At 45.1% G+C, this 24,900-nt stretch overlaps 2 protein-coding genes across 2 annotated transcripts; one reads left to right on the top strand and one right to left on the bottom strand.

The window, feature by feature from the left end:
* Positions 1-15,008: 15,008 nt before the first annotated feature.
* NCBP2AS2 (NCBP2 antisense 2 (head to head)) lies at positions 15,009-15,689 on the bottom strand. Its single transcript, XM_073358911.1, has one exon. The coding sequence runs from the start codon at positions 15,608-15,610 to the stop codon at positions 15,329-15,331; it is 282 nt and encodes a 93-aa protein (XP_073215012.1). The 5' UTR covers positions 15,611-15,689; the 3' UTR covers positions 15,009-15,328.
* Positions 15,690-15,800: 111 nt separating this feature from the next.
* On the top strand, positions 15,801-22,469 carry NCBP2 (nuclear cap binding protein subunit 2). Its single transcript, XM_073358910.1, has 4 exons — positions 15,801-16,064; positions 16,937-17,118; positions 19,088-19,226; positions 20,250-22,469. Exons 1-4 carry the CDS (start codon positions 15,984-15,986, stop codon positions 20,319-20,321), a joined length of 474 nt encoding a protein of 157 aa, XP_073215011.1. The 5' UTR covers positions 15,801-15,983; the 3' UTR covers positions 20,322-22,469.
* Positions 22,470-24,900: the final 2,431 nt, after the last annotated feature.

Below are 24,900 nucleotides of genomic sequence, written 5' to 3'. Positions count from 1 at the left end.
TTATACAATGGATGCAGCAGGGGTCTGTGCTCTTGTTGGCTTTTCTGCGGCTCCAACAGATGCTTCATCCTGTCCGTTTGCTCCCCCATTAGCCTCAGCATCACCTCCTGCCTCTGCTCTTCGCACTCACTTAATGCTTTCCTGGCCTCTGCCACTGAATGCCTCCATGCATTAAGCTGTGCCCTATCAGTGCAGGAGGACTTCATGAGCTCGGAAAACATGTCATCACGAGAGCGTTTTTTTCGCCTCCTAATCTGTGATAACCTCAGGGACGGCTGGGAAACAGAATTCGATTTCCAAGCAGCCATGGTAAGCGGGGTTGGCTTCTTCCGCTTTCATAACATGTGCGAATGGTTTTAAACTGCAGGGCCATCCTTTCCCATAGCAAGCAATGCCGGTTGGGTTTCGCATTTAAAAGGAGGGGCTGTGGTTTTCGGGTGGATGTGCAGCACACACCTCCCCCCACCCCACCACGTGGCTATTCTCAGGGATGATCCCTTCACCCCTCCCCGCGACGTGTGGCTATTCTCCAGGATGATTCCTTTTAGCCAGACGCAAACAACCCAGCATGAATGGGGTCCTTTTACTGTTTCCTTACAAAATTTCTCCTATTTCAACAAGGTGACCATGAATTATATCACTCTCCTGAGGCTAACACAGAAAGATATAGACCGAATGTTCCTTGAATGTGACCAAAACCCAGGACCATTCGCTGCCATGCTTTGTGCTGCAATGATTCCAGACTACTTGCTACTGGCTTGGCATGGTAAAGTGTCCTACGGTGGAGGATAAAATAAGGCAGCCCTCCCCAAAAACCTTCTGCAAAGGCTTTCCGAGTACCTCCAGGAGAGCTTCATGGAGATGTCCCTGGAGGATTCCTGCTCCATCTCCAGAGATGTGAACAGACTTTTCCAGTAGCTGTATTGGCCGTGAATGCATTCCAAGTCTACAGGGCAAATCAAACATTAAACACTATTGCTTTTAAACCCTGTACTGTACTTACAGATGTGCACTAACCAGAGCTGCCTTCTTCAGCTTCAGGATCGGGAGTCCCACCTTGGGAGGGTATTGGCTCCAGGTTGATGAAAAGGTCCTGGCTGCCGGGAAGAACGGATTCACCACTTGCCTGCTGCACATTCTCCTCCTCCTCCTCATCCACAAAATCGTCCTCCCTGTTGCGTGAGACTCCCTCCTTGCAGGTGTTCACAGACAGTGGTGGGATAGTGGTAGGGTCCCCCTCTTGAATGCCATGCAGCTGATCACAGAAGTGGCATGTATGGGTCTCTGAACCAGAGCGACCATTTGCCTCCTTTGTCTTTTGGTAGGCTTGCCTCAGCTCCTTAACTTTTATGCGGCACTGCTGTGTGTCCCTGTTGTAACCTGTCTCCACCATGCCCTGTGTGATTTTGGCATATATATTAGCATTTCTTCTTTTTGATCGGAGTTTGGCCTGCACAGATTCTTCTCCCCATTCAGCAATCAGATCCAGTGTTTCCCTTTCGGTCCATGCTGGGGCTTGTTTGCAATTCTGGGGGGACTGCATGATTACCTGTGCTGCTGAGCTCCCCACGCTGACCAAACAGGAAATGGAATTCAAAATTTTCTGGGGCTTTTCCTGTGTACCTGGCTAGTGCATCGGAGTTCAAAGTGCTGTCCAGAGCTGTCACATTGGAGCACTCTGGGATAGCTCCCGGAGGCCAGTACTGTTGAATTGTGTCTGCACTAACCCAAATTCGACCCATCAAGGTCGATTTTAGTGCTACTCCCCTCGCCAGGGAGGAGTACAGAAGTCGATTTTAAGAGCCCTTTAGGTCAACGGAATGGGGTTGGTTTTGTAGACGCATTCATTTTAAAATCTACCTAACGTGGCTAAATTCGACCTAACCCTGTATTGTAGACCAGGGATAGATTTCAAGAAGGCAGACTTTAGCAAACTCAGGGAGTTGGTAGCTAAAATCCCATGGGAAGCAAGTCTAAGGGGAAAAACAATTAAAGACAGTTGGCAGTTTTTCAGAGACATTATTAAGGGCACAAGAGCAAACTATCCACTGCGTAGGAAAGATAAGAAGTTTGGCAAGAGACCACCCCGGCTTAACCAGGACATCTTCAATTATCTAAAAATCAAAAAAGAGTCCTACAAAAAGTGGAAACTAGGTCAAATGACAAAGGATGAATATAAACAAATAACACAAATATGTAGGGACAAAATTAGAAAGGCCAAGGCACAAAACGAGATCAAACTAGCTAGAGACATAAAGGGAAACAAGAAAACATTCTACAAATACATTAGAAGCAAGAGGAAGACCAAGGACAGGGTAGGCCTGTTACTCAATGAGGGGGGAGAAACAATAACAGAAAATGTGGAAATGGCAGAGGTGCTTAATGACTTCTTTGTTTCAGTTTTCACCAAGAAGGTTAGTGGTGACTGGACATCTAACATAGTGAATGTCACTGAATATGAGGTAGGATCAGAGGCTAAAATAGGGAAAGAACAAGTTAAAAATTACTTAGCTAAGTTAGATGTCTTCAAGTCACCAGGGCCTGATGAAATGCATCCTGAGATGACTGGGGAGATATTTGAACAATTATCTTTGGAAAGTCATGGAAGATGGGAGAGATTCCAGAAGGCTGGAAAAGGGCAAATATAGTGCCAATCTATAAAAAGGGAAATAAGGACAACCCGGGGAATTACAAACCATTCAGCTTAACTTCTGTACCCAGAAAGATAATGGAGCAAATAATTAAGCAATCAATTTGCAAAAATCTAGAAGACAATAAGCTGATAAATAACAGTCAGCATGGATTTGTCAAGAACAAATTGTATCAAACCAACCTGAGAGCTTTCTTTGAGAGGGTAACAAGCCTTGTGGATAGGGAGGAAGTGGTAGACATGATATATCTTGATTTTAGTAAAGCTTTTGATATTGTCTCGCCTGACCTTCTCATAAACAAACTAGGGAAATGCAACTGAGATGGAGCTACTATAAGGTGAGTGCATAAATGGTTGGAAAACTGTTCCAAGAGACTAGTTAGCCGTGGTTCACAGTCATGCTGGAAGGGCATAACGAGTGGGCTCCCATAAGGATTGGGTCTGTGTCTAGTTCTGTTCAATATCTTCATCAATGATTTAGATAATGGCATAGAGAGTACACTTATAAAGTTTGCAGATGATACCAAGATGGGAGGGATTACAAGTGATTTGGAGGATAGGATTATAATTCAAAATGATAGGGACAACCTGGAGAAATGGTCTGTAGTAAATAGGATGAGTTCAATGAGGACAAATGCAAAGTACTCCACTTAGGAAGGAACAATCAGTTGCACATGTACAAAATGGGGAATGACTGCCTAGGAAGGAGTACAATGGAAAGGGATCTGGGGGTCATAGTGGATCACAAGCTAAATATGAGTCAAAAGTTTAACACTGTTGCAAAAAAAGCAAACATCATTCTGGGATGTATTAGCAGGAGTGGTGTAAGCAAGACATGAGAAGTAATTCTTTTACTCTACTTCGCGCTGATTAGGCTTCAACTGGAGTATTGTGTCCAGTTCTGGGTGCCACATTTCAGGAAAGATGTGGACAAATTGGAGAAAATTCAGAGAAGAGCAACAAAAATGAGTAAAGGTCTATAGAAAAATGATTTTTGAGGGAAGATTGAAAAAATTGGATTTGTTTAGTCTGGAAAACAGAAGACTGAGAGGGGACATGATAATTTTCAAGTACATAAAAGGTTGTTACAAGGAGGAGGGAGAAAAATTGTTCTTCTTAATCTCTGAGGATAGGACAAGAAGCAATGGACTTAAATTAGTCTTTCCTGACTAATCTAATTGCCTTCTATGACAAGATAACTGGCTCTGTGGATGAGGGGAAAGCAGTGGACGTGTTATTCCTTGACTTTAGCAAAGCTTTTGAGATGGTCTCCCACAGTATTCTTGCCAGCAAATTAACGAAGTATGGGCTTGATGAATTGACTATAAGGTGGATAGAAAGCTGACTAGATCGTAGGGTTCAACAGGTAGTGATCAATGGCTCCATGTCTAATTGGCAGCTGGTATCAAGTGGACTGCCCCAAGGGTCGGTCCTGGAGCCAGTTTTGTTCAATATCTTCATTAATGATCTGGAGGATGGCGTGGATTGCGCGGTCAACAAGTTTGCAGATGACCCTAAACTGGGAGGAGAGGTAGATACGCTGGATGGTAGGGATAGGATACAGAGTGCCGTAGACAAATTGGAGGATTGGGCCAAAAGAAATCTGATGAGGTTCAGCAAGGACAAGTGCAGAGTCCTGCACTTAGGACGGAAGCATTCCATGCACCACTACAGACTAGGGACCGAATGGGTTGGCAGCAGTTCTGCAGAAAAGGACCTAGGGGTTACAGTGGATGAAAAGCTGGATATGAGTCAACAGTTTGCCCTTGTTGCCAAGAAGGCCAATGGCATTTTGGGCTGTATAAGTAGGGGCATTGCCAGCAGATCGAGGGACGTGATCGTTCCCCTCTATTCGACATTGGTGAGGCCTCATCTGGAGTACTGTGTCCAGTTTTGGGCCCCACACTACAAGAAGGATGTGAAAAAATTGGAAAGTGTCCAGCGGAGGGCAACAAAAATGATTAGGGGACTGGAACACATGAGTTATGAGGAGAGGCTGATGGAACTGGGATTGTTTAGTCTGCGGAAGAGAAGAATGAGGGGGGATTTGATAGCTGCCTTCAACTACCTGAAAGGGGGTTCCAAAGAGGATGGATCTAGACTGTTCTCAGTGGTAGCAGATGACAGAATGAGGATGTCAAGGTTCCTCCCCCACTCTGAACGCTAGGGTACAGATGTGGGGACCTGCATGAAAACCTCCTAAGCTTATCTTTACCAGCTTAGGTCAAAAAGTTCCCCAAGGTACAAAATATTCCACCCTTTGTCCTTGGATTGGCCACTACCACCTCCAAACAAATACTGGTTACTGGGGAAGAGCTGTTTGAACGCATCTTTCCCCCCAAATACTTCCCAAAACCTTGCACCCCACTTCCTGGACAAGGTTTGGTAAAAAGCCTCACCAATTTGTGTAGGTGACTACAGACCCAGACTCTTGGATCTTAAGAACAATGAACAATCCTCCCAACACTTGCCCCCCCTCCTTTCCTGGGAAATGTTGGATAAAAAGCCTCACCAATTTGCATAGATGACCACAGACCCAAACCCTTGGATCTGAAAACAATGAAAAAGCATTCAGTTTTCTTACAAGAAGACTTTTAATAGAAATAGGAGTAAATAGAAGTAAAGAAATCCCCTCTGTAAAATCAGGATAGTAGATACCTAACAGGGTAATTAGATTCAAAACATAGAAATCCCTCTAGGCAAAAACTTAAGTTACAAAAAAGATACACAGACAGAAATAGTTATTCTATTCAGCACAATTCTTTTCTCAGCCATTTAAAGAAATCATAATCTAACATGTACCTAGCTAGATTACTTACTAAAAGTTCTAAGACTCCATTCCTGGTCTATCCCCGGCAAAGGCAGCATAAAGACAGACCCACAGACCCTTTGTTTCTCTCCCTCCTCCCAGCTTTTGAAAGTATCTTGTCTCCTCATTGGTCATTTTGGTCAGATGCCAGCGAGGTTACCTTTAGCTTCTTAACCCTTTACAGGTGAGAGGAGTTTTCCTCTGGCCAGGAGGGATTTTAAAGGGGTTTACCCTTCCCTTTATTTTTATGACAGATGAGTAATGGTCTCAAGTTGCAATGTGGGAGGTTCAGGCTGGATATTAGGAAAAACTTTTTCACTAGGAGGGGGGTGAAGCACTGGAATGCGTTACCTAGGGAGGTGGTGGAATCTCCTTCCTTAGAGGTTTTTAAGGTCAGGCTTGACAAAGCCCTGGCTGGGATGATTTAGTTGGGGATTGGTCCTGCTTTGAGCAGGGGGTTGGAGTAGATGACCTCCTGAGGTCCCTTACAACCCTGATTTTCTATGATTCTAAATTGCAGCAAGGAAGGTTTAGGTTGGACATTATGAAAAACTTCCTGTCAGGGTGGTTAAGCACTGGAATAAATTGCTTAGGGAGGTTGTGGCATCTCCATCATTGGAGATTTTTAAGAGCAGGTTAGACAAACACCTGTCAGCAATGGTCTAGATAATACTTAGTCCTGCCATGAGTGCAGGGGACTGGACTAGATGACCTATCAAGGTCCCTTCCAATCGTATGATTCTATTAGCTCTTGATGGTAAAGGACAAAAGGACCAGCCCTGGCTCTTACGTGCCACAATGTCCAATGGTCCAAGTTCCTCAATGAATTGAAGGGTCAAGCAGTAGAGAAGCATATAGCAATGGAAGAGCACCAGGAAAGAACAGCCCCAGACCACATAGTGACTGCTGTGTTATAGGGCCTGTGCATCATCTGCTCATGCTCAGTCCTCCATGCCCACATTTAGCCTTTTCACCAACATAATACTGAGGTATACTTATTCTATAGGCTAACATATTGATACGTGTAGCTGCCATTTCAGCTCATGATCATACCATCAACCCTTGCTTAAGTGTATTTGCAGTTATTACTTCCATGTTCCTTGCAGTAGCACTTACTGAAACATTCTAACTCCTACCATTGAGCAAGCACTTCTTAGTTCCCAAAATCTTAAGGTAACTGTTGATCTATGCCAAGAGTTACAACCTACTTATGCTAACTTATGCTTTAGCTAATATCTTACAGGATACATGCCTGTAGGTTTCTTGCATTACAGCTGAATATAATCAGAGCAGCAAAATATAGTGAAGACAAACCAGTGAATATAATGGAGTGAATATAATGGGCAAGCTTGTGCTATGGGCTACAAGATGCTGGAGGGACTCAACTTCTTGCTCACGAAAGGAATCTCAAAAGGACGTGGGGGTGGGGGTGGATGGATTGTAGATGAATGGAGCGTCCCATGACAAACACCTCCAGGATCCACTTATCTGAGATGATGAGCTCCCAGGCAGGTAGGAAGTGGAACAGGTGGTGTCCAAAAGGGGCCGGGGGGGGGGGGGAAGAGATAACAGAATCGTTCAGTAGAGGAACTGGAGGGAGAGGTTGTTTGATGCTCTCAACCAGATTGTCAAAATGGTGATCTTAGAGGATGGTGATTCTTGGCTCTGGATCTTCTTCAAGGGTGCTCTATAGAGCCGGCATGCATCTGTTGCAGGTGATACTGGAATGGTCAGGATAAATGTGTTGTTTGAAACTTGTTGAAATGTCTCTTTGTTGCAGGCATGTATATCCCTCAGCAACTGCAATATTGCCCTCAAATCTTTAAGGGAGTGGAGTGAGGAGTCTGTATCGCTGCTAAAAAGCTTGGGCCCTTCAAAGGGAAGTCTTCCTCAGTATTTTGCACCTCCCTCATAAGGCCAGCATATTAGAGTCAAGATGTTCGCCGCATAACTACTGCAGTGGGTAAGGACTGTGAAGCCACATCAGCAGCATTGAGAGTGGCTTGCACAGAGGCTCTAGTGATCAATTGACCCTCCAAAATGAGGGTCTGACTCTTGGCTATACCTCCTGACTGTGACTGTGGCTAACCTTTTGGCTTATGTTTTGGATTCTGACTCCCAGCTCCAACTCTTCTACACCTTCTGACTTTGACTCCAGTTTACCCTTCAGCTTAGTCTTTGGCTTCTGTGATAAATGAAGGAAGGGAGGGGGTAGCTCCCTTTTATGGACACCCACCCAGCCAGTAGCTATAAAATCCCTCTTAGTAGCTGTTCTCTAATTGCTCTACCTGTAAAGGGTTAAAAAGTCTCACTGCTATGCATAGGAAGTGAGTTAACACCTGGCCAAAAGAGCCAATGAGAAGGCTAAAACTTTTTAAAATTGAAAAACGACACCCCTTTTGTCTATCTGTAGTTGTTCTCCAGGGAGAGGCAGACAGGGCTGCAGTTATGCTATAAGAAGCTTGGGGCCAGGTATGAAAAATCCTCAGTATCATACCTAGAAACTACTCATTTGAACCCCAGGTATGTAAGTAGATCAGGAAATGTCTAGGAAGTTGTGATTAGGTTTATCTCTTTTTATTTCTCTATGGCTTGTGGACTCCCCTGTGCTAACCCCCAAGTGCTTTTGTTTTGCTTGTATCTTTTAAGCTGGACCTCCAGAAAGCTATTCTTGATGCTTAATCCTTGTAATTTTTTTAAAAAAATCTAACAAAAGCCTAAGTTCCCAGATGTATTTTCTTTCTTTTTTTTAATTAACATTTACCTTTTTTAAGAACAGAATTAGATTTTTGTGTCTTAAGAGGTTTGTGCATGTGTTGTTTAATTAGCTGGTGGCAACAGCTGATTTCTTTTTTTTTTTCTTTCCTTTCTCAGCTCTTCCCTGGGGGTATGTGTATGTGAAAGGCCTTGAGGGTACCCCACAGGAAGAATTCCCAAGTGCACCTTCCTGGGTTTTCAAAGGGGTTCTGCACTTGGGTGGTGGCAGCATCTACCAATCCAAGGTCAGAGAAAAGCTGTAACCTTGGGAGTTTAATACAAGCCTGGAGTGGCAAGTTTTAAGTTTTAGAGTCCTTGTGGGCCACCACCTTCTGCACTCGAAGTGCCAGAGTGGGGAATCAGCCTTGACAGCTTCTGACTCCTGCCTCTGACCCTTGGCTCCACTTCAGAACCCACCCCTGGTGAGTTCAGCTCTAATTAGTAGGCCATACTCTTCCTCCAACCATTACGAGAAACTGCCCACAACTTGGTAGTTGACAAACAGTCCCAAAAACAGACCCTTCTACAGAGACCTCCGTGTCTGAGGGTGTGCCAATGCCCCGAGCTGAAAGGAGGCTTTGAGCATCAGTGCTAGTGCAGGTACTGGAGGCAATGGATCAGATCCTGTTATTATAAGAAAGAGTTCTCTCACCAGCTTTCAAAGCAGTAGTGGGGAAGGGGCCCTCACTGACTCTGGTTCCTCTAAGATGTGATCCTCAGAGGAAAAGAATCTGGAGGGTGCTGGAGAACTATGGTAATAGACGGTAGGATCCTGAGGTGGTACTGGGGCCCTGGTAACAGGGCTGTGGATGCTGTATTATGTACCAGAGAAGACAATGAGACTACGTCAGTTCTCAGAGTGTTAATGTTCCAAAGAGGACAGCAGTACTGGGGAGGGAGCCAGGTGACGGTCTGGGTGGTCTCTGCAACTCTGAGATGACGGTACCAGAGCCCTTGAGATAATCTTAGAGACCCTAGTTTTAGATGTATCTTGGTGCCTGGAGGTGTCAGATGGTTCTAAGGTAGGGGCTTCTGGGTGTTATTTGGCTGAAGGCTCTCCATTTGGGGCTTCTCAGGCAGTACCAGGGCTTCAGTACTGGCATCAGAGGGAGCCGCTATACCAGGGGTTCAGGACCCCTCGGGGGTCATGAGGTTATTACATGGGGGGTCATGAGCTGTCAACCTCCACCCCAAACCCTGCTTTGCCTCCAGCATTTATAATGGTGTTAAATATATAAAAAAATATTTTTAATTTATAAGGGGGGGGGGGTCACACTCAGAGGCTTGCTATTTGAAAGGGGTCACCAGTAAAAAAGTTTGAGAGCCACTGCACTATACCCATTGTGGGATGCAAGATCTCCTGAGAGTCAGCTCTATGAGGTAGCATTCCTCTTTCTAGAATCTGTAGCAGGAGGGTGGTGCTTTCTTCTTTTTGAGGGATTCATCTCTGGAATTGCCCTTCGAGCTCCAGAAGTCACTGGGGCATCCTAGGAGGTTGACAGAGATGTATGGGGTACAGATTGGGGAAACGGATTCCATTGGAGCTTGCACACATTCCATTAGGAGGAGGTTCAGCCTACCCTCTCTATCTTTGTGGGCCCTATCTTTGAATGCTGTGCAAACTTTACACTTCAACGATACATGAGTTTCTCCAAGACACTGGAGACAGAGTGCCCGTCCCCGGGGGGAAAAGACCTTGTGACATGGCTGGCAAGGCTTGAACCCCAGGGTCTTAGGCGTAATCCAGGGAAGTGCCAGAGAACACAAGGGACAAGAAGTTTGGGGAAGGCGGGAACCCATCCAGGCACTAATTGTACTACAACTAAGAAAATTTTTTACTAGGAAATAAAAACTAACTAAATGAAACAAAGTAAACACGAAAGGCGAGAAGTAGCTGAAATCAGTGGACACCACAGCTGCTCCTTCTTGAGCTGCAGACAGTTGAAAAGGTAGTAGAGTGGCAGCAGGTTGGTGCCTTCTTATATGCCCTTGCACGGGAGCAGATGGCACTGCTCTGTGCATATGCGGACGCCCAGACACAGCTATTTACAATCTCTGGTCAAGAGTGCACAGGCATGCACACATCCTATTGTGGTGCACCCACAGGGCCAGAGTTGAAGAACTAACCATTTCTTCCCCATCAAGGACTCTTTGACTGAGACTTTAACCAATATTCAGTCTCCAAAAAAGGGCTTTTGATAGGGTTTGACTGTTTTGCATAATTAACCAATTTTCGTTTCAATGCTCTTTGCCTCTTTTCCTTTTGTGTGGTTCAATCAATAAATTCACAGTCTTTGGCATGAATTTCCTAATGCGTCTGCCATGGTACTGGAAGGCTGAGGTCTCTGTATATGAAACCCTGTACACCAGTTGTTTAACTACAGTGACTAGGTCGTTAATGCCTTTGACACTTTAAGCCCATATATTCTACCTAAATTAATATAACAGGAGTCAGTGTGGGACAAAGCATAGAGCCACTTGTAGAAGTAGACAAGCAGGCAATCAAAGCTGAACTCATTGATAGAACGAAGACTGGGGTCAACAGGTCAAACTAGAAGACTTAAAGGACAGAGCAGGGTTAACTGGTGATGGGCTTTGGTGATATGGAGGAGTCTTAGAGAGAGGTTTGGGTCCAGCATGAACTTGACACTTCCTTCACTGGAATGTAGAGGGCGGTTACGGTCCAACAGAGCAGTCCCTGAAATACAGTAAAATACTAAGAGGTTGTTATGTTTGTAATCTACCAGTTTAATATATGACATTGTTGTCAGAGGAATGCATGGCAATATTAAGGTCAAGCAGTGGATCTCATTACTATCGCAGGGAGAAGTATTAGGGTCCTATAATGTTTTCCACCTACCAAGTTAAAAATATGACATTAATCCCATAGGACCATTTCCCAACACAATGCAATAAGTGCCCTTTTGGACCTTAGTATCCTAATGTATTTTAATTGGGGCACTAATATTTTATTTGGTCAATGAAAAATACAATAGGAGCCTTAGTCTCTTCCCCATACTCTGGAAAAGTGGTTCTCAACCTGTGGCCTGCTTGCGGCCCAATCAGCACACAACTGGGGCCAATGTGACATCCTCAGGGCTGTAACTAGGGTCGGGCAGGAGAATCACCTGCCTTATGCACAGAGCCGGTAGGGGGGTGTGCACAAAAATGGGACAGTGCAGGATCAGCCCCAGTATCAACCCCCGCACAGGACTGGGCCCAGCAACATCAGCCCCCTCCTCCCCCTAGCAGGCAGGGGCCCAGCAGCACCACCAGGAGGTCAGGGTGCTCAGCACCCCCTCACCCCACAGGATTGCAGGTCCAGCGACACAGACTGGAGCAGGATCCCAGGCACTAGGATTGCAGCGGCAGGCCGGCAGAATGGCTGAGCTACTTGCAGCTGAGGTAAGAGATCAGCGAAGAGTGGGGTGCAGGGGACTAGGGCTCCAGGGAGGGGAGTGCAGCTGGTGCATGGGGGACAGATTCTAGATGGGTGGGCTAGATCCTGGGGCACAGTCCCTGAATGGGGGCAGTTGAGTGCTTGGGGTGTGCAGTTGCTGGGGGCAGGCTCTGGGTGGGGAACTGGATGGGTAGGATCCCCTGGGGGACTAACACGAAGGGGAAAGGAGTCCAGGAGAGCTGGCTGTATTTCAAGGAATCCCTGTTGAGGTTACAGGGACAAACCAGCCCGATGAGTCGAAAGAATAGTAAATATGGCAGGCGACCAGCTTGGCTTAATGGTGAAATCCTAGCAGATCTTAAACATAAAAAAGCTTACAAGAAGTGGAAGGTTGGACATATGATCAGGGAAGGGTATAAAAATATTGCTCGGGCATGTAGAAATGAAATCAGGAGGGCCAAATCGCACCTGGAGCTGCAGCTAGCAAGAGATGTCAAGAGTAACAAGAAGGGTTTCTTCAGGTATGTTGGCAACAAGAAGAAAGCCAAGGAAAGTGTGGGCCCCTTACTGAATGAGGGAGGCAACCTAGTGACAGAGGATGTGGAAAAAGCTAATGTACTCAATGCTTTTTTTGCCTCTGTCTCCACTAACAAGGTCAGCTCCCAGACTGCTGCGCTGGGCATCACAGCATGGGGAGTAGATGGCCAGCCCTCTGTGGAGAAAGAGGTGGTTAGGGACTATTTAGAAAAGCTGGACGTGCACAAGTCCATGGGGCTGGACGCGTTGCATCCAAGAGTGCTAAAGGAATTGGTGGCTGTGATTGCAGAGCCATTGGCCATTATCTTTGAAAACTCGTGGCGAACGGGGGAAGACCCGGATGACTGGAAAAAGGCTAATGTAGTGCCAATCTTTAAAAAAGGGAAGAAGGAGGATCCTGGGAACTACAGTCCAGTCAGCCTCACCTCAGTCCCTGGAAAAATCATGGAGCAGGTCCTCAAAGAATCAATCCTGAAGCACTTACATGAGAGGAAAGTGATCAGGAACAGTCAGCATGGATTCACCAAGGGAAGGTCATGCCTGACTAATCTAATCACCTTCTATGATGAGATTACTGGTTCTGTGGATGAAGGGAAAGCAGTGGATGTATTGTTTCTTGACTTTAGCAAAGCTTTTGACATGGTCTCCCACTGTATTCTTGTCAGCAAGTTAAAGAAGTATGGGTTGGATTAATGCACTATAAGGTGGGTAGAAAGTTGGCTAGATTGTCGGGCTCAACGGGTAGTGATCAATGGCTCCATGTCTAGTTGGCAGCCGGTGTCAAGTGGAGTGCCCCAGGGGTCGGTCCTGGGGCTGGTTTTGTTCAATATCTTCATAAATGATCTGGAGGATGGTATGGATTGCACTCTCAGCAAATTTGCGGATGATACTAAACTAGGAGGAGTGGTAGATACGCTGGAGGGCAGGGATAGGATACAGAGGGACCTAGACAAATTGGAGGATTGGGCCAAAAGAAATCTGATGAGGTTCAATAAGGATAAGTGCAGAGTCCTGCACTTAGGACGGAAGAACCCAATGCACTGCTGCAGACTAGGGACCGAATGGCTAGGCAGCAGTTCTGCGGAAAAGGACCTAGGGGTGACAGTGGACGAGAAGCTGGATATGAGTCAGCAGTGTGCCCTTGTTGCCAAGAAGGCCAATGGCATTTTGGGATGTATAAGTAGGGGCATAGCGAGCAGATCGAGGGACGTGATCGTCCCCCTCTATTCGACATTGGTGAGGCCTCATCTGGAGTACTGTGTCCAGTTTTGGGCCCCACACTACAAGAAGGATGTGGATAAATTGGAGAGAGTCCAGCGAAGGGCAACAAAAATGATTAGGGATCTGGAACACATGACTTAGGAGGAGAGGCTGAGGGAACTGGGATTGTTTAGTCTGCAGAAGAGAAGAATGAGGGGGGATTTGATAGCTGCTTTCAACTACCTGAGAGGTGGTTCCAGAGAGGATGGTTCTAGATTATTCTCAGTGGTAGAAGAGGACAGGACAAGGAGTAATGTTCTCAAGTTGCAGTTGGGGGGGGGGGGAAGGGGACGGACCACATTCTGCCCATGACAGGGCACCCTGTCTCATCAAGGCAGACACTTGTGCGAACCTGTGGGTCAGTCCCTGGCTGGGCGGCAACCCCACACTAGGCTGGGCTCCCTATCTTTGCAGGCAGGCTCCGCAGCCATACTCTCCGCGCTGCCAGCAGCAGCTTAGAAGTGAAAGTGGCAATACATCATGCCATTCCACCTTTACAGTAAATTAATTTTAACAATTAAGGTTCTGACTTATTTTGCTAATTAAAAATGCTCTTGGTAGACATTTGCCAGAGTTGAAATGAAAGATATGATACGATTCATATTGATGTTGTAACAAATACTAACCTTTTCTTTTCTTTCTTTTTTTTTTAAAGATGTACAGGAAGCATATATATTGTGTGGACGCAGCCTACCTAAAACAGAGCTGCATATGCAGCCCACAGTGGTAAATAGGTTGAAAATCACTGCTCTGGAATAACTGGCAAGAAGGGACCCATTGTCCTTTCCCACTTTGTGAACCTGTGCAACTAACACCTGGCCTGCAGGGACATCAGCAGGGAGGTCCATTTTTCTCTGGGGCAACTAGATCATCTGTTTTTGTCCCCATTTAAAGTGGCAGATGCTGTCCCTACAGGGAAGACAGCTGGTGCTACTGGAGTAAGTATACCAGCATCTCCATTACTTCTTTCACCTAATTCTGGAAAGATGGTTAGGTGCCATCTATACTATTATAACTAGGCCTCCTAACAGTCTTATCTTCCCTTCCTAATCTACCCTGCATGCAGCAGGATCATTTTATTTGAAATACTACATCTGGTCTATCAGCAGGTCCAAGTCAGATCATATTCATAAAATTTTAACTGAAGAGGCTTAAAATTATAAACTCCTCTATGGATTAAAAATAAATCAACTCCTAGAGCTCAACTCCCATTCACCAACTGATTTTAATCCACTTAATTATTTTATACTGCTAGAATATTAATCTGATCCTCATGTATATTACTATTAAACTGCAGAGCTCTGCCTAGCTCAAAACTTAAGTTGGTTGAATAAAAGATTCTACCTCACCAACCATGTCCAACTAAATACTACCACAGGCAAGAAGATTTTGTACCCTTTTCCCCTCACTCAGATGCCACATTCCAAACCTGGGGATCCATGGCATTTTATTTCCACCACTCCACTTTATAAAAAACAAATACCAAACGGATCACCACAATATTCGGTGTTAATTTGTTGGTCAAGCAGCAAAGGACTGCCCTAGGACATGCGATGTCTGCACTGCATTTTGTAGGGAAATGAAGGAAATAGAACTATGCACAGATGTTTATTTTAAACACAGCACGTCGAGCGGAACTCCTTGTCCAGACAGCGCGAATCTCACGGGCGGCGAAGGACGCAGATCCCGGTTACTGCGTGTAATCCGATGCACAGAGTCTGGGTGGGCTCAAAGCTGCCGGCTACCCCTGCGCAGACGAGAGCAGCTACGGGCCGCGTGGGGCGAACGGGCCCTGGCTCGGCGCTGCCTCCTCGTAGCCCTCCTGGCCGCAGATCCTTGGTCGGGCTGGGGAAGAGCAACCCCCCCGCCCACAGCTGGAAAGTCCGGGGGCTTGAATCGCTCTCTCCCCGCCCTCTCACTGGCTTCCGCGTCCGCTCCCGTCCCGCCTGTTCCCAGGGGGTCGGGGCCAGGCCTGGGCCCGAGCCCCATCCTTTAGCTCCCGCAGGAAGGTCTCCCGCAGGCGGGCCAGGCCCCCCTCCCGCAGCAGGCGCCGCGCCGCCTCACGACCCCCGAGCTGGGCCCGGGTCAGGGCCGAGGCAGTGACCTGGGCCGCCACGCGGATCGGCCTCGACTCCGACAGCTTCTCGATGAGCCGCGGGTTGTTGAGCAGCGTGAAGAGCAGGCGCCGCAGCACCATCTCTCGGCAGTGATCCTGCGGGCGCCAGCCACCCACAAGCGCCTATGGCCGCCAGCAGGGAGGAAGAACCACATCACGTGTGCAATGCAGAGCTGGGATTGGCTGAATAGCCCCCGGCTAAAGGAGGCCAATAGAAGATAGACGTGACCCAATTCCCTCCGGGATTGGCTCCTACCCGCCTGGGCGGGAGAGAGTAGGCGGCCTTGCCTTTGCTGTGATTCCCACTGTGATTGGCTGCTCAGGGCGCTAGGTCACGTGCTCGCACAGTAGCCGCCGTGTTCGCGAGCTGTGCGCCGGTGTTGGCGGTTGGTTGGCTGTCCCGTGCCGGAGCCGGAGCCGGCCTCTGCGAGGCGCTGCCCGGGGCCCGTCCGCCATGTGCTCGGTAGCGATGCTGAGCGTCCTGCGCAGCGACTCCTATGTGGAGCTGAGTCAGTACCGGGACCAGCACTTTCGGGTGAGGGACTGGGGCGGAGACGTGGAGCCGGCGACCTGGAGGGGCGGGCGAGAGATGGGGAGGAGTGTGCGGGAAGCAGGGACTTGGCAGATTGGGGTGGGAGGCGGGGTAGGGGGTCGGGCGTGGCGGGATCGGATGGGGATGTGCGGTAGTGGGGAAGAGGGGGGTGGAAATATTGGGCCCTGCACGTAGGGGTTACCAGCAGCCTAACGGCTACAAGATTAAACTCTTCCTCACAAACTGATTAAAAAGCGGAATCTCTGCTGTCCAGGTGCAGTGACCAGGGGAAAGCTGACCTCTGCTGCTGGACAAGGGGCATGCTGGCCCTCCTCTTTATGACCATCTGTCTACTTCATGTCTGCTTATCTGAAAAGCTATATACCCACAAGCCCCCGTGGCTCCTGGAGGAGACAAGGGGCACTTTCATTCTGTTTTCCCTCTTGTTGCTGAGCTTCTTGGCTTGTGAGGGAGGCTGGGATGTCTCTACTGATTTAGGTTTAATTGGCCCATTCTGCTGCTGCTTGGCAGTTGGGAATAAAAGCAGTGAAAAGAGGATTCCGTGTCAGTTCACTCTGGAACTGCATTGCAAGGCTCTGAGCAGCAGCAGTACTGGTGCTTTCTGCAAATTTGGAAAAGTATCTTGTATTCTATTCTGTTCATTTTTGGAAGATTATCTTTATAACCATAAGATCTAGAATTTTTTTTTAATGGGCATGTGTGGGCTAGTGTGTTTGTTCAGCCTCTTATCTAAAATATTTCCCCATACTATTAAGGTATTGCAGATCAACTCCTCCCACATGTTGCCACTTTACTGTTGAAGATATTGAATGGGGTGGACTCTAAATGTTGGTTTTTACTGTTTGAAATTTCAGGGTAACAGATACGACCAGGAGCGACTGCTGAAAAAGAGCTGCACCCTGTATGTGGGGAATCTCTCCTTCTATACAACAGAAGAGCAGATCTATGAACTATTTGGTAAAAGTGGGGATATAAAGAAAATCATTATGGGCCTGGACAAAGTGAAGAAAACTGCTTGTGGCTTCTGTTTTGTTGAGTATCCTTGTCTGCAAAGTAAAACATCTGTACAGTGGGTATGGAAGCCAAAAATCTAGCCAACCCTAACCAGAGTAAAAGAGTTGTAAAGGCTTGGCTTTGTTTCTGTTGTAGGTACAATTACAATGTGATAACCAACCCATTTAAAATACAGCTTAGCCTTGCAGTGCAGATAAGACTGAACTGTGCTCCTGAAGAGTTAGATCAGTGATAAAGTCTCAGACTGAGGAGGTCTTTGTGAATATGGTAAACACTGCAGTCCCACCTATACTGCAAGATTTAACCTAAGTTTTAAAGTATGGGTGACTAAATTGTAACACAAGATATTACTGTATAGATGGGACCTACAACTGAAATGATTCTATTGTGTGAGACTGGGTATTTTTGTGCTAATTTCTCTCCAGGGCACTGGGTCACTGTTCTGGGGAGTGTAGTACAAGAAAGAAGCTGATATAAGTAGAGCATATAAGGGTTCCATGTATGGCAGAGTAGCAGCTGTGTTAGTCTGTATTCGCAAAAAGAAAAGGAGTACTTGTGGCACCTTAGAAACTAACAAATTTATTTGAGCATATGCTTTTGTGAGCTACAGCTCACTTCATTGGATGCATTCAGTGGATCCGATGAAGTGAGCTGTAGCTCACAAAAGCATATGCTCAAATAAATTTGTTAGTCTCTAAGGTGCCACAAGTACTCCTTTTCTTTTTATGTATGTTTAGGGAGCTTGAGAGAAGCCAAACTCTGTTTCCTCATATCAGTTTGAATAAAATAGCTAAATTCAGGCCCCCAAAATTGTTGGAGGGGATATTATCAAGTTAAAGATAATAGATGTAAAAGACTTGTTACTATTTTTTTGGGATTACAAAAACAGGTAATTAAAAATCTTTAACTATAATTTACTCTTAACTATGTATGCTGTTTGACATTTGTCTCAACTGTGTATTACCCAAGCTATACTTGAGGTACTCATAAGAGCCAGTTCTTGTCTAGCACTTTTCACTAGTAGAAATCAGTTTGGATTGGAAATACTGTAATAATACAGTCGGTGTTTGTTTACAAGTTCATTTGTATTTGAATAAAAAAATACATGGAAATATTTCTAATGGTCTTGTATTTTATAAGAACATACTTTTACAAACATAACATTAGCTCTGAGATCTCAAATTTTGTCCTGCTTTTTAGTGACTGTAGAGTATAACAAGGAATAATGATATACAACTGAATGAAGAAAAAGAATGCATATCAGGGAAAAGTTTCCTAACAGTGAGATCTAGTAGATTGTAAAATAGTCTCAAAAAGGATGTTGGGGAATCCTATTATTTTAATTATTTGGGATCTGATAGTATATTTGGGTGGTATTAAGAATATGATATTCTGTCAGGTAGTGTTGAAAGTGGCTTAATAGCTAACTTGTCATTTTTGTGACTAAATCAAATACCTTCTAGATGCTTAACTACCACAATTATAAATATATCATAAGTGCCTAGGTAGACAGATCCTGGGTATTTTTTTTTTTGTGACTGTCTTGAATTTCCATTAAATACAAGGCAAACTTCCTGTAAAATTAATTGTAGTAATCCTGCAAACCTGTCCTTTTTGACTAAGTTAAATTCTGGGCTCTTTGAAGCTAGTTGATTTTCCTGTTGACTTTATTGGGATAACTTCAAATGGAATGCAGCACCCAGGTGGGTGCTTGTTTCTTCTTGAGTTAATAGTTTGTTTTTTATTTTGCAAACCATAGGGCTCAATTAATCTGATATTTCATACCATTCATAACAATCCTGGATTACTGCCATTTATCACACTTGAAAATACAGGTTATTTGATTTGTGAAAAAAGAATTGATTTTTAAAATCTAACCAAGTAATGAGTCAAACTCAATCAAATATTTGTTGAGATCATTTCATTTGAATACTTTCGTTCTATAGAAGTTTGAAAGACTGTTGAACCTTGTTCTTTAACATAATCCTAAGATACTACTCAAGAGGAGATGCTGAAAATGCAATGAGATACATCAATGGGACACGGCTTGATGATAGGATCATCAGGACAGATTGGGATGCAGGTTTTAAAGAGGGCAGACAGTATGGTCGTGGAAGGTCAGGGGGTCAGGTAAGTTGTTTCAGAATCTGTTTTTCACTATTTGCTTGTGAAATTAGTGATGTTTCTTGAATCTTCACTTTTGAGTGACCACTTAGTAGTTAACTTACTTCCATAACCAGAGTAAAATTTCATCACATCTAAGAGACCATTATATAATGCATTTAAACATTTACCCACCAAGAATAAAACCGTATGTCATGTTCCTTTTCTTGTGTTCAGCTGCTGTGGGAAGAGAAATTATACTTGCCAAGCAAGCATAAAAGCTGTCCAGCTAAGAGCTATGTTGTAGCCTGCCAAAAACCATGGGACATCACCTAACTTGTCTAAATTGGAGTAGTAGCAGTTGCTCTTATCTTTAGTGTATAGGGTAGATCATGTAGATTACAGGTCTCATCATGGGATGGTCCATCTTTAATATGCCTCACAAGGACCCTCATATCAAGAAGGCGGCAGCTGTATGCTGTGATACCAAATGCTGCAGGCTGCACTTCAGCTACTCTTGCTGTATGAACTAGAGAAGGAAACGGTCACTAATTTTCCTAAATATTATACAGCTTGTACTGGTGTATAACCTGGACTGTTGTTACCTGTCCCAGGTAACAACTACCTTGTTGGTATTGTATATTAACTCTTGTGCAATAGTTTACTTGCTGGAATGCTCTAATACAGTGGTTCCCAAACTTGTTGTACTGCTTGTGCAGGGAAAGCCCCTGGCGGGCCGGGCTGGTTTGTTTACCTGCCACGTCCTCAGGTTCAGCTGATCACGGCTCTCAGTGGCTGTGGTTCACTGCTCCAGGTCCATGGGAGCCGCTTGAAGCGATGCAGGCTGCGGGACGTACTGGCCTCCGCTTCCAGCAGCTCCCATTGGCCCGGAGCAGTGAACCACAGCCACTGGGAGCCGCGATTGGCTGAACCTGCGGATGTGGCAGGTAAACAAACTGGCGCAGCCCGCCGGGCCTTTCCCTGCACAAGTGATGGAACAAGTTTGGGAACCACTGCTCTAATAGTTCACTTTTTCCCCCCCACATCCAGGTCCGAGATGAATATCGGCAGGACTATGATGCTGGGAGAGGAGGTTATGGCAAAGTTGTTCAACCCCAGTGAATATTGAATGACGGATGAGCATCACAGGAGAACTGTAGCTGCATCGTGGTAGATCTTATGATGAGCAGCGAAGGGAGTCTGTTGCACATGAATGTTGTTTAGGTAACTGAGGCTTAGAAGATTATTTTCAGTGTTGCTGAGATCATTAAATATATTCAATGTCTCTTCCATTTTTCAAGACCAGTTACAAAATCAGGATCAAAGCTATACTTTAAGTGTTGTAGGGTAGATTAATAGAATATAGTGAAGATCTGGGAGTAAAACTTATAGCACTGATGCACGAGACATATGTGATTGCTAGCTGCTGCTTTTTTTTAATGTTTGAAGTGTTATAGTAGACTGAGCCAGAATTCTTTAACGGTATGTTGATTTCTTCCATTTGTCAAAACTTGATACACAAGCATCAGGTTGTTTGTTTGTTTACATTAGTAGTGAAGGGGGTGGGTAAGAATGGGTTGTATACCAAACATAAAAATTAAGTGGAGAGAAATAGTTGGGGTTTTTTGGTAAAATGCAGAGAAGGTCCAGATTTCTCTGAAATGTGTATTTGACTAGCAAGAAATAAGAGGTCTTTCTTTGATAACAGCCAGCAAACATGAAGGGCACATCTGAACAAACTCTTTATCCTGGCGTTATGTCTCTGTTCATCAAAGTGATAGGAGCATAGCAGCTAACTGAAGACCTGTACCATATGTATTTCCACTGAGTCTAGTATGTATGAGGTCTGATACCCAGTAATATCTGTAGTGTGTGTATATTAGAGGCTGTCACCTTGGTACTGTAAAACAGGTGGTGTGAAGTTTCTTTGTCCAGTGGGTGGGAGGGGGGACTGCTGAGAGCAAGGGGAAGGTAGAGAACTGAGAGTTTAAAAACTGGTGCTAGATGGTATTTGCTACCTCTGTAAACTTGGTAACACTCTTACTTTTAAAATTTTTTTAAGGGTTGCTCCTGTGTCAGTTTTCTCCAGTAAAAGGGATTTGTTAATAATTTTATTATGTGGATGAATTTTTTTTCATTTTCCTCCACAGATGGGAGAATTTGCATGGTTACCTCCAAAAGGTGGCTGTCTAAGGAGACAGGGTATTGTAAAAGAAAAGGAAAGTAGTTCTGAAAGGTGAAAGGGTGTGAGTTTCTTGTCTTCTGTTTCAGGCTAGATTAATTCCTGCTTAGGTTTCAAATAACAAGCAAACTGGCAAAAGCCAAGGTTCAAACTCCAGCCCTACCTCGGAGTCCATTATGATGAGAAGTCATATAGTGACTCTAGGACTTCATGTATGACTTTTGCGGATTGTGTCAAAACTGACTTAAGTGATTGTATAGTAGTATGGACTCTTTAAAATATTAACTGATGCTCAAAACGTTCAAAATCTGGAAATTTCAACAATGTCAAGTTCGGGCTTCCCTGGATTTGCTTGAGGACTTGGGAATCTTGAGAGATGTATATTGAGTCTAAACACCTTAATCCGGCAGCGTTTAAGACTCATCTGCCTAAAAACTTCTTCCTCTCTCAAATTGCTTAGCCCTCTGGACAGTTACCTAATTTCACTAATTCTCCTGGTTTTCCAATCATAATATTAGGGATTGACAGCACCAGCATTTATGTAAAGAGAAAGCATAACGTATTCCTTTTCTTGAAATATAAAACCTTTCAGGCCTTCATGTGAAAGGTATAAGCTTACTATTTTTATTTTTACATCACATTTAAAGAAGGGTAAAATGAACTAACTGACTGAGCTTTAATCAGACTTTCTAAGTATCTTGCAGGTACCTCTATGCATCATGTTTCAGACCTATTACTTTAATTAAGTTATAGGTACAGTGAAGTAAAATGCGCACACACACCATTTTAAATTCCCTTAGATGTGACGATAAAATGGTGGATTTCTAAGTTTCTCCTGTCATGGAAGGTACTGTAAATGTTTAGTACTAGGATCTTTGATTAGGGGAAAGTCCTATAAAGAGAATGAGTTAACTTATTTTTTTTTCTTGCCTAATGATGCATGTGTTTGAGCAGATCTGTCTACCACTTGCTCTGTAACATGTCCAGTAGCAATTTTCAGAAGGATAATCTGTGATTGCACAAGTTTTTATGAAAAGATTGTCAAAACCACAAACTACTTTAAAATAAAGCTGCACTACTCAAATTGACTGGGTTTTAGATTGTCATTTGTTTCTTAACAGAAGCAGTGATGGGAATAAAGTAACTACATTTTGCACATTCTTAGCCAAACGCCTTTTTTGGGCTGTCTCTGTGTAATTCCAGTGTGGTGGTGGTCCATAATTTAGTGAAAGTGAATACTCTCCTATCGCTTAATTAAGACACTGTCTCACAACTATACCCGCTTGTTAACAGATCCTGAATGACTTAATATAACAAAGTAATTTGTTCTGTCACAGGTACCAGGGGTGCAGCCTGAACATAACATTATAGTGGACTGCCCTGCCTACTGTAGTTAAGGTTTGGACCAACTTTCTGTTTATAGCTTGACTATAAGTGTTCTAAAATTTGTATGCTTACTCTGATTGATTGCCTTAAAATTTTGGTGTGCCTCATGAGGGTGCTGGCTTGAGCTAGTGCTCCAATTTTTGGGGTCATTTGGCCAAGGAATTCCTGAGATACAACACTCTCTGACTACCCCGCTTCCTCTCTCTTCTCCCCCCCCTCCCGATTTTCTTAAGGTTGACATTTTACCAATATATCTTTGCATGAAACTGGAGGTGAAACCATTGTTCAGATCCTGGCCCAAAGGATCAGGGTTGCTGCTTGAGGGTTACTTCTAAAGAGTGCCTAGCATCCCCTTGTCCTTTTGGGGGAAGCAAAAGTCAGAATAGTATTAGAAAGAGAGTTAGGTACATGCCTAAACTGAGAACCAGACATTCCAAAGTCTCATACGCCAAACTGATTACACTGCATGTGTGCAAAGAGAGGCCATTGCTACCATGACGCACGTGACTTGTGTGCCATTGAACCTCAACAACACCCAGGTACTGGGAGCTCAAATCCAGTGCTAGGCAAAAACCTGAAATAAAGAAGGCATGTTGCTACAAACTGCCTGTGTCAAAGATGTTGTTTTTGTTTTAATTGTGGGGAGGTGTAATCTCAATACAGCAGAAAATGCAATGGGTGCTCAAAATATTTTTAGAAAGAAAATAAATTACACATGCAAATGATTGCTGGGAGGTGATAGTGAATTAGAGCAGAGGGGTGTGAGGGGAGATTGGGGGGATAAATGGGGATGGTTGTGGTGGGGCAGGATAACTTTTTGGGAGGAGTGATATGGAGGTGGATATCAGGATGTGTTATATTGGGGTGGGGACACCTGTCAACCCCATATTGTACCCTCTTCTGTGTAATGAGTGGGGCAGGGAAAATACTGCTCCTGTGGAAGTGTCTTCGCTCATCTCTCTGCTCTGTCTAGGATGTGGGACAGGACCTACTTCTGGGGTTGGGGTCTGAGCCTCTCACCCTGCCAGACCCCCTTTCCAGGAAGGCCAGACACTCCCTAAGGTCAGCTGCTCCCACAGGCCAGGCCAGACCTTGCTCAAGGCAGTCTCCTTCTCCCTCCCACCCTGGGCCAGGGGAGATACCCAAGCTGCAGCACACTGAAACAACTAAATAAACAATGAGTTAAAGGGATTTGGAGAGTGTGATGCTCTGAGGGGATTTTTGGTGATCAAGCAGCTGTTGGGTGCTCTGCATAGGAACATGCTTGCCCTTGGGGGCAGGGCCCAGAACTGTCACTGTCACAAAGGGCCCATACCCTACTTCAAGCCCTTCACTAGTATAGCAGTTTTCTTGGCCTGCATAGCTACAACGATGGCAGCATGATCCAGTCACGTGGGTACCAGGCTGGAAGTCAGGACACCAGGCTGTGCCAGGGACATACTGCACAATTTTGGGCAAGTGTTTTCACTGTATTATTTTTGCTTTCCCATGTGCAAAGCAGGAATGGTGAATTGGTGCTAGGGACCTATGGTGATGGGTCCCAGTGAGCATAGTGGAATAATCCCTGTGATGGAGTATTCTCCTCCCTCTGCCTGCTGCAGGCATGCTATTTCCCCTCAACACCTGGCTCCATTCTCCATGATGTATCTACCCATGATGAACTTTTGGCATCCAGTGACATTGTGATACTAATTGAGTGCCTGTGAATCCCTTATCTGAAAGAGAGCTGCTGTCCTGGCTTTTTTGAGCTTGTCTGTGAGCTTCTCCACAAGTTTTATCCAGAACTGAAAAGCAGGCGACTTCAGTGAGTGCTCCAAATTCAGGAGTACATCCACCTCCCAACAGGTACAATGTGAGGAGCACACAGAGTGAGACAGGGACCCTAAGTAGAGTCTAAGACTGCAGGGGGGTCACGTGGTGGTGGTCAGGTGGTACCTGGGGGTCAGGTCCTGGCCTTTACTTAGGGTCCATATACATAGAGCACTGGCAATATGAGGCCCTGAGGGAGGGTCTCCAGCAGAGCTAGCCTCGTAGCCGGGTGGTTAGGACACTAGGTTAAGGTAGGATAGGTAGGAGGTTCTAGTCCCCATTTAGGAGAAAGAAGCTATGGTGCCCACCTAGGGTGGGTGGTGT

Source organism: Lepidochelys kempii, chromosome 9, assembly GCF_965140265.1.
Source record: "Lepidochelys kempii isolate rLepKem1 chromosome 9, rLepKem1.hap2, whole genome shotgun sequence".
Classification (NCBI taxonomy): Eukaryota; Metazoa; Chordata; order Testudines; family Cheloniidae; genus Lepidochelys; species Lepidochelys kempii.
This window is presented reverse-complemented; position numbering and strand designations above follow the sequence as displayed.

Excerpts from the sequence above, each read along its gene's own strand:
- NCBP2AS2 (XM_073358911.1), bottom strand. The coding sequence starts at position 15,610 with ATGGTGCTGCGGCGCCTGCTCTTCACGCTGCTCAACAACCCGCGGCTC.
- NCBP2 (XM_073358910.1), top strand. The coding sequence starts at position 15,984 with ATGTGCTCGGTAGCGATGCTGAGCGTCCTGCGCAGCGACTCCTATGTG. Across the intron at positions 16,065-16,936 it reads ACCGGGACCAGCACTTTCGG|GGTAACAGATACGACCAGGA; the intron begins GTGAGGGACTGG and ends TTGAAATTTCAG. Across the intron at positions 19,227-20,249 it reads GTGGAAGGTCAGGGGGTCAG|GTCCGAGATGAATATCGGCA; the intron begins GTAAGTTGTTTC and ends CCCCACATCCAG.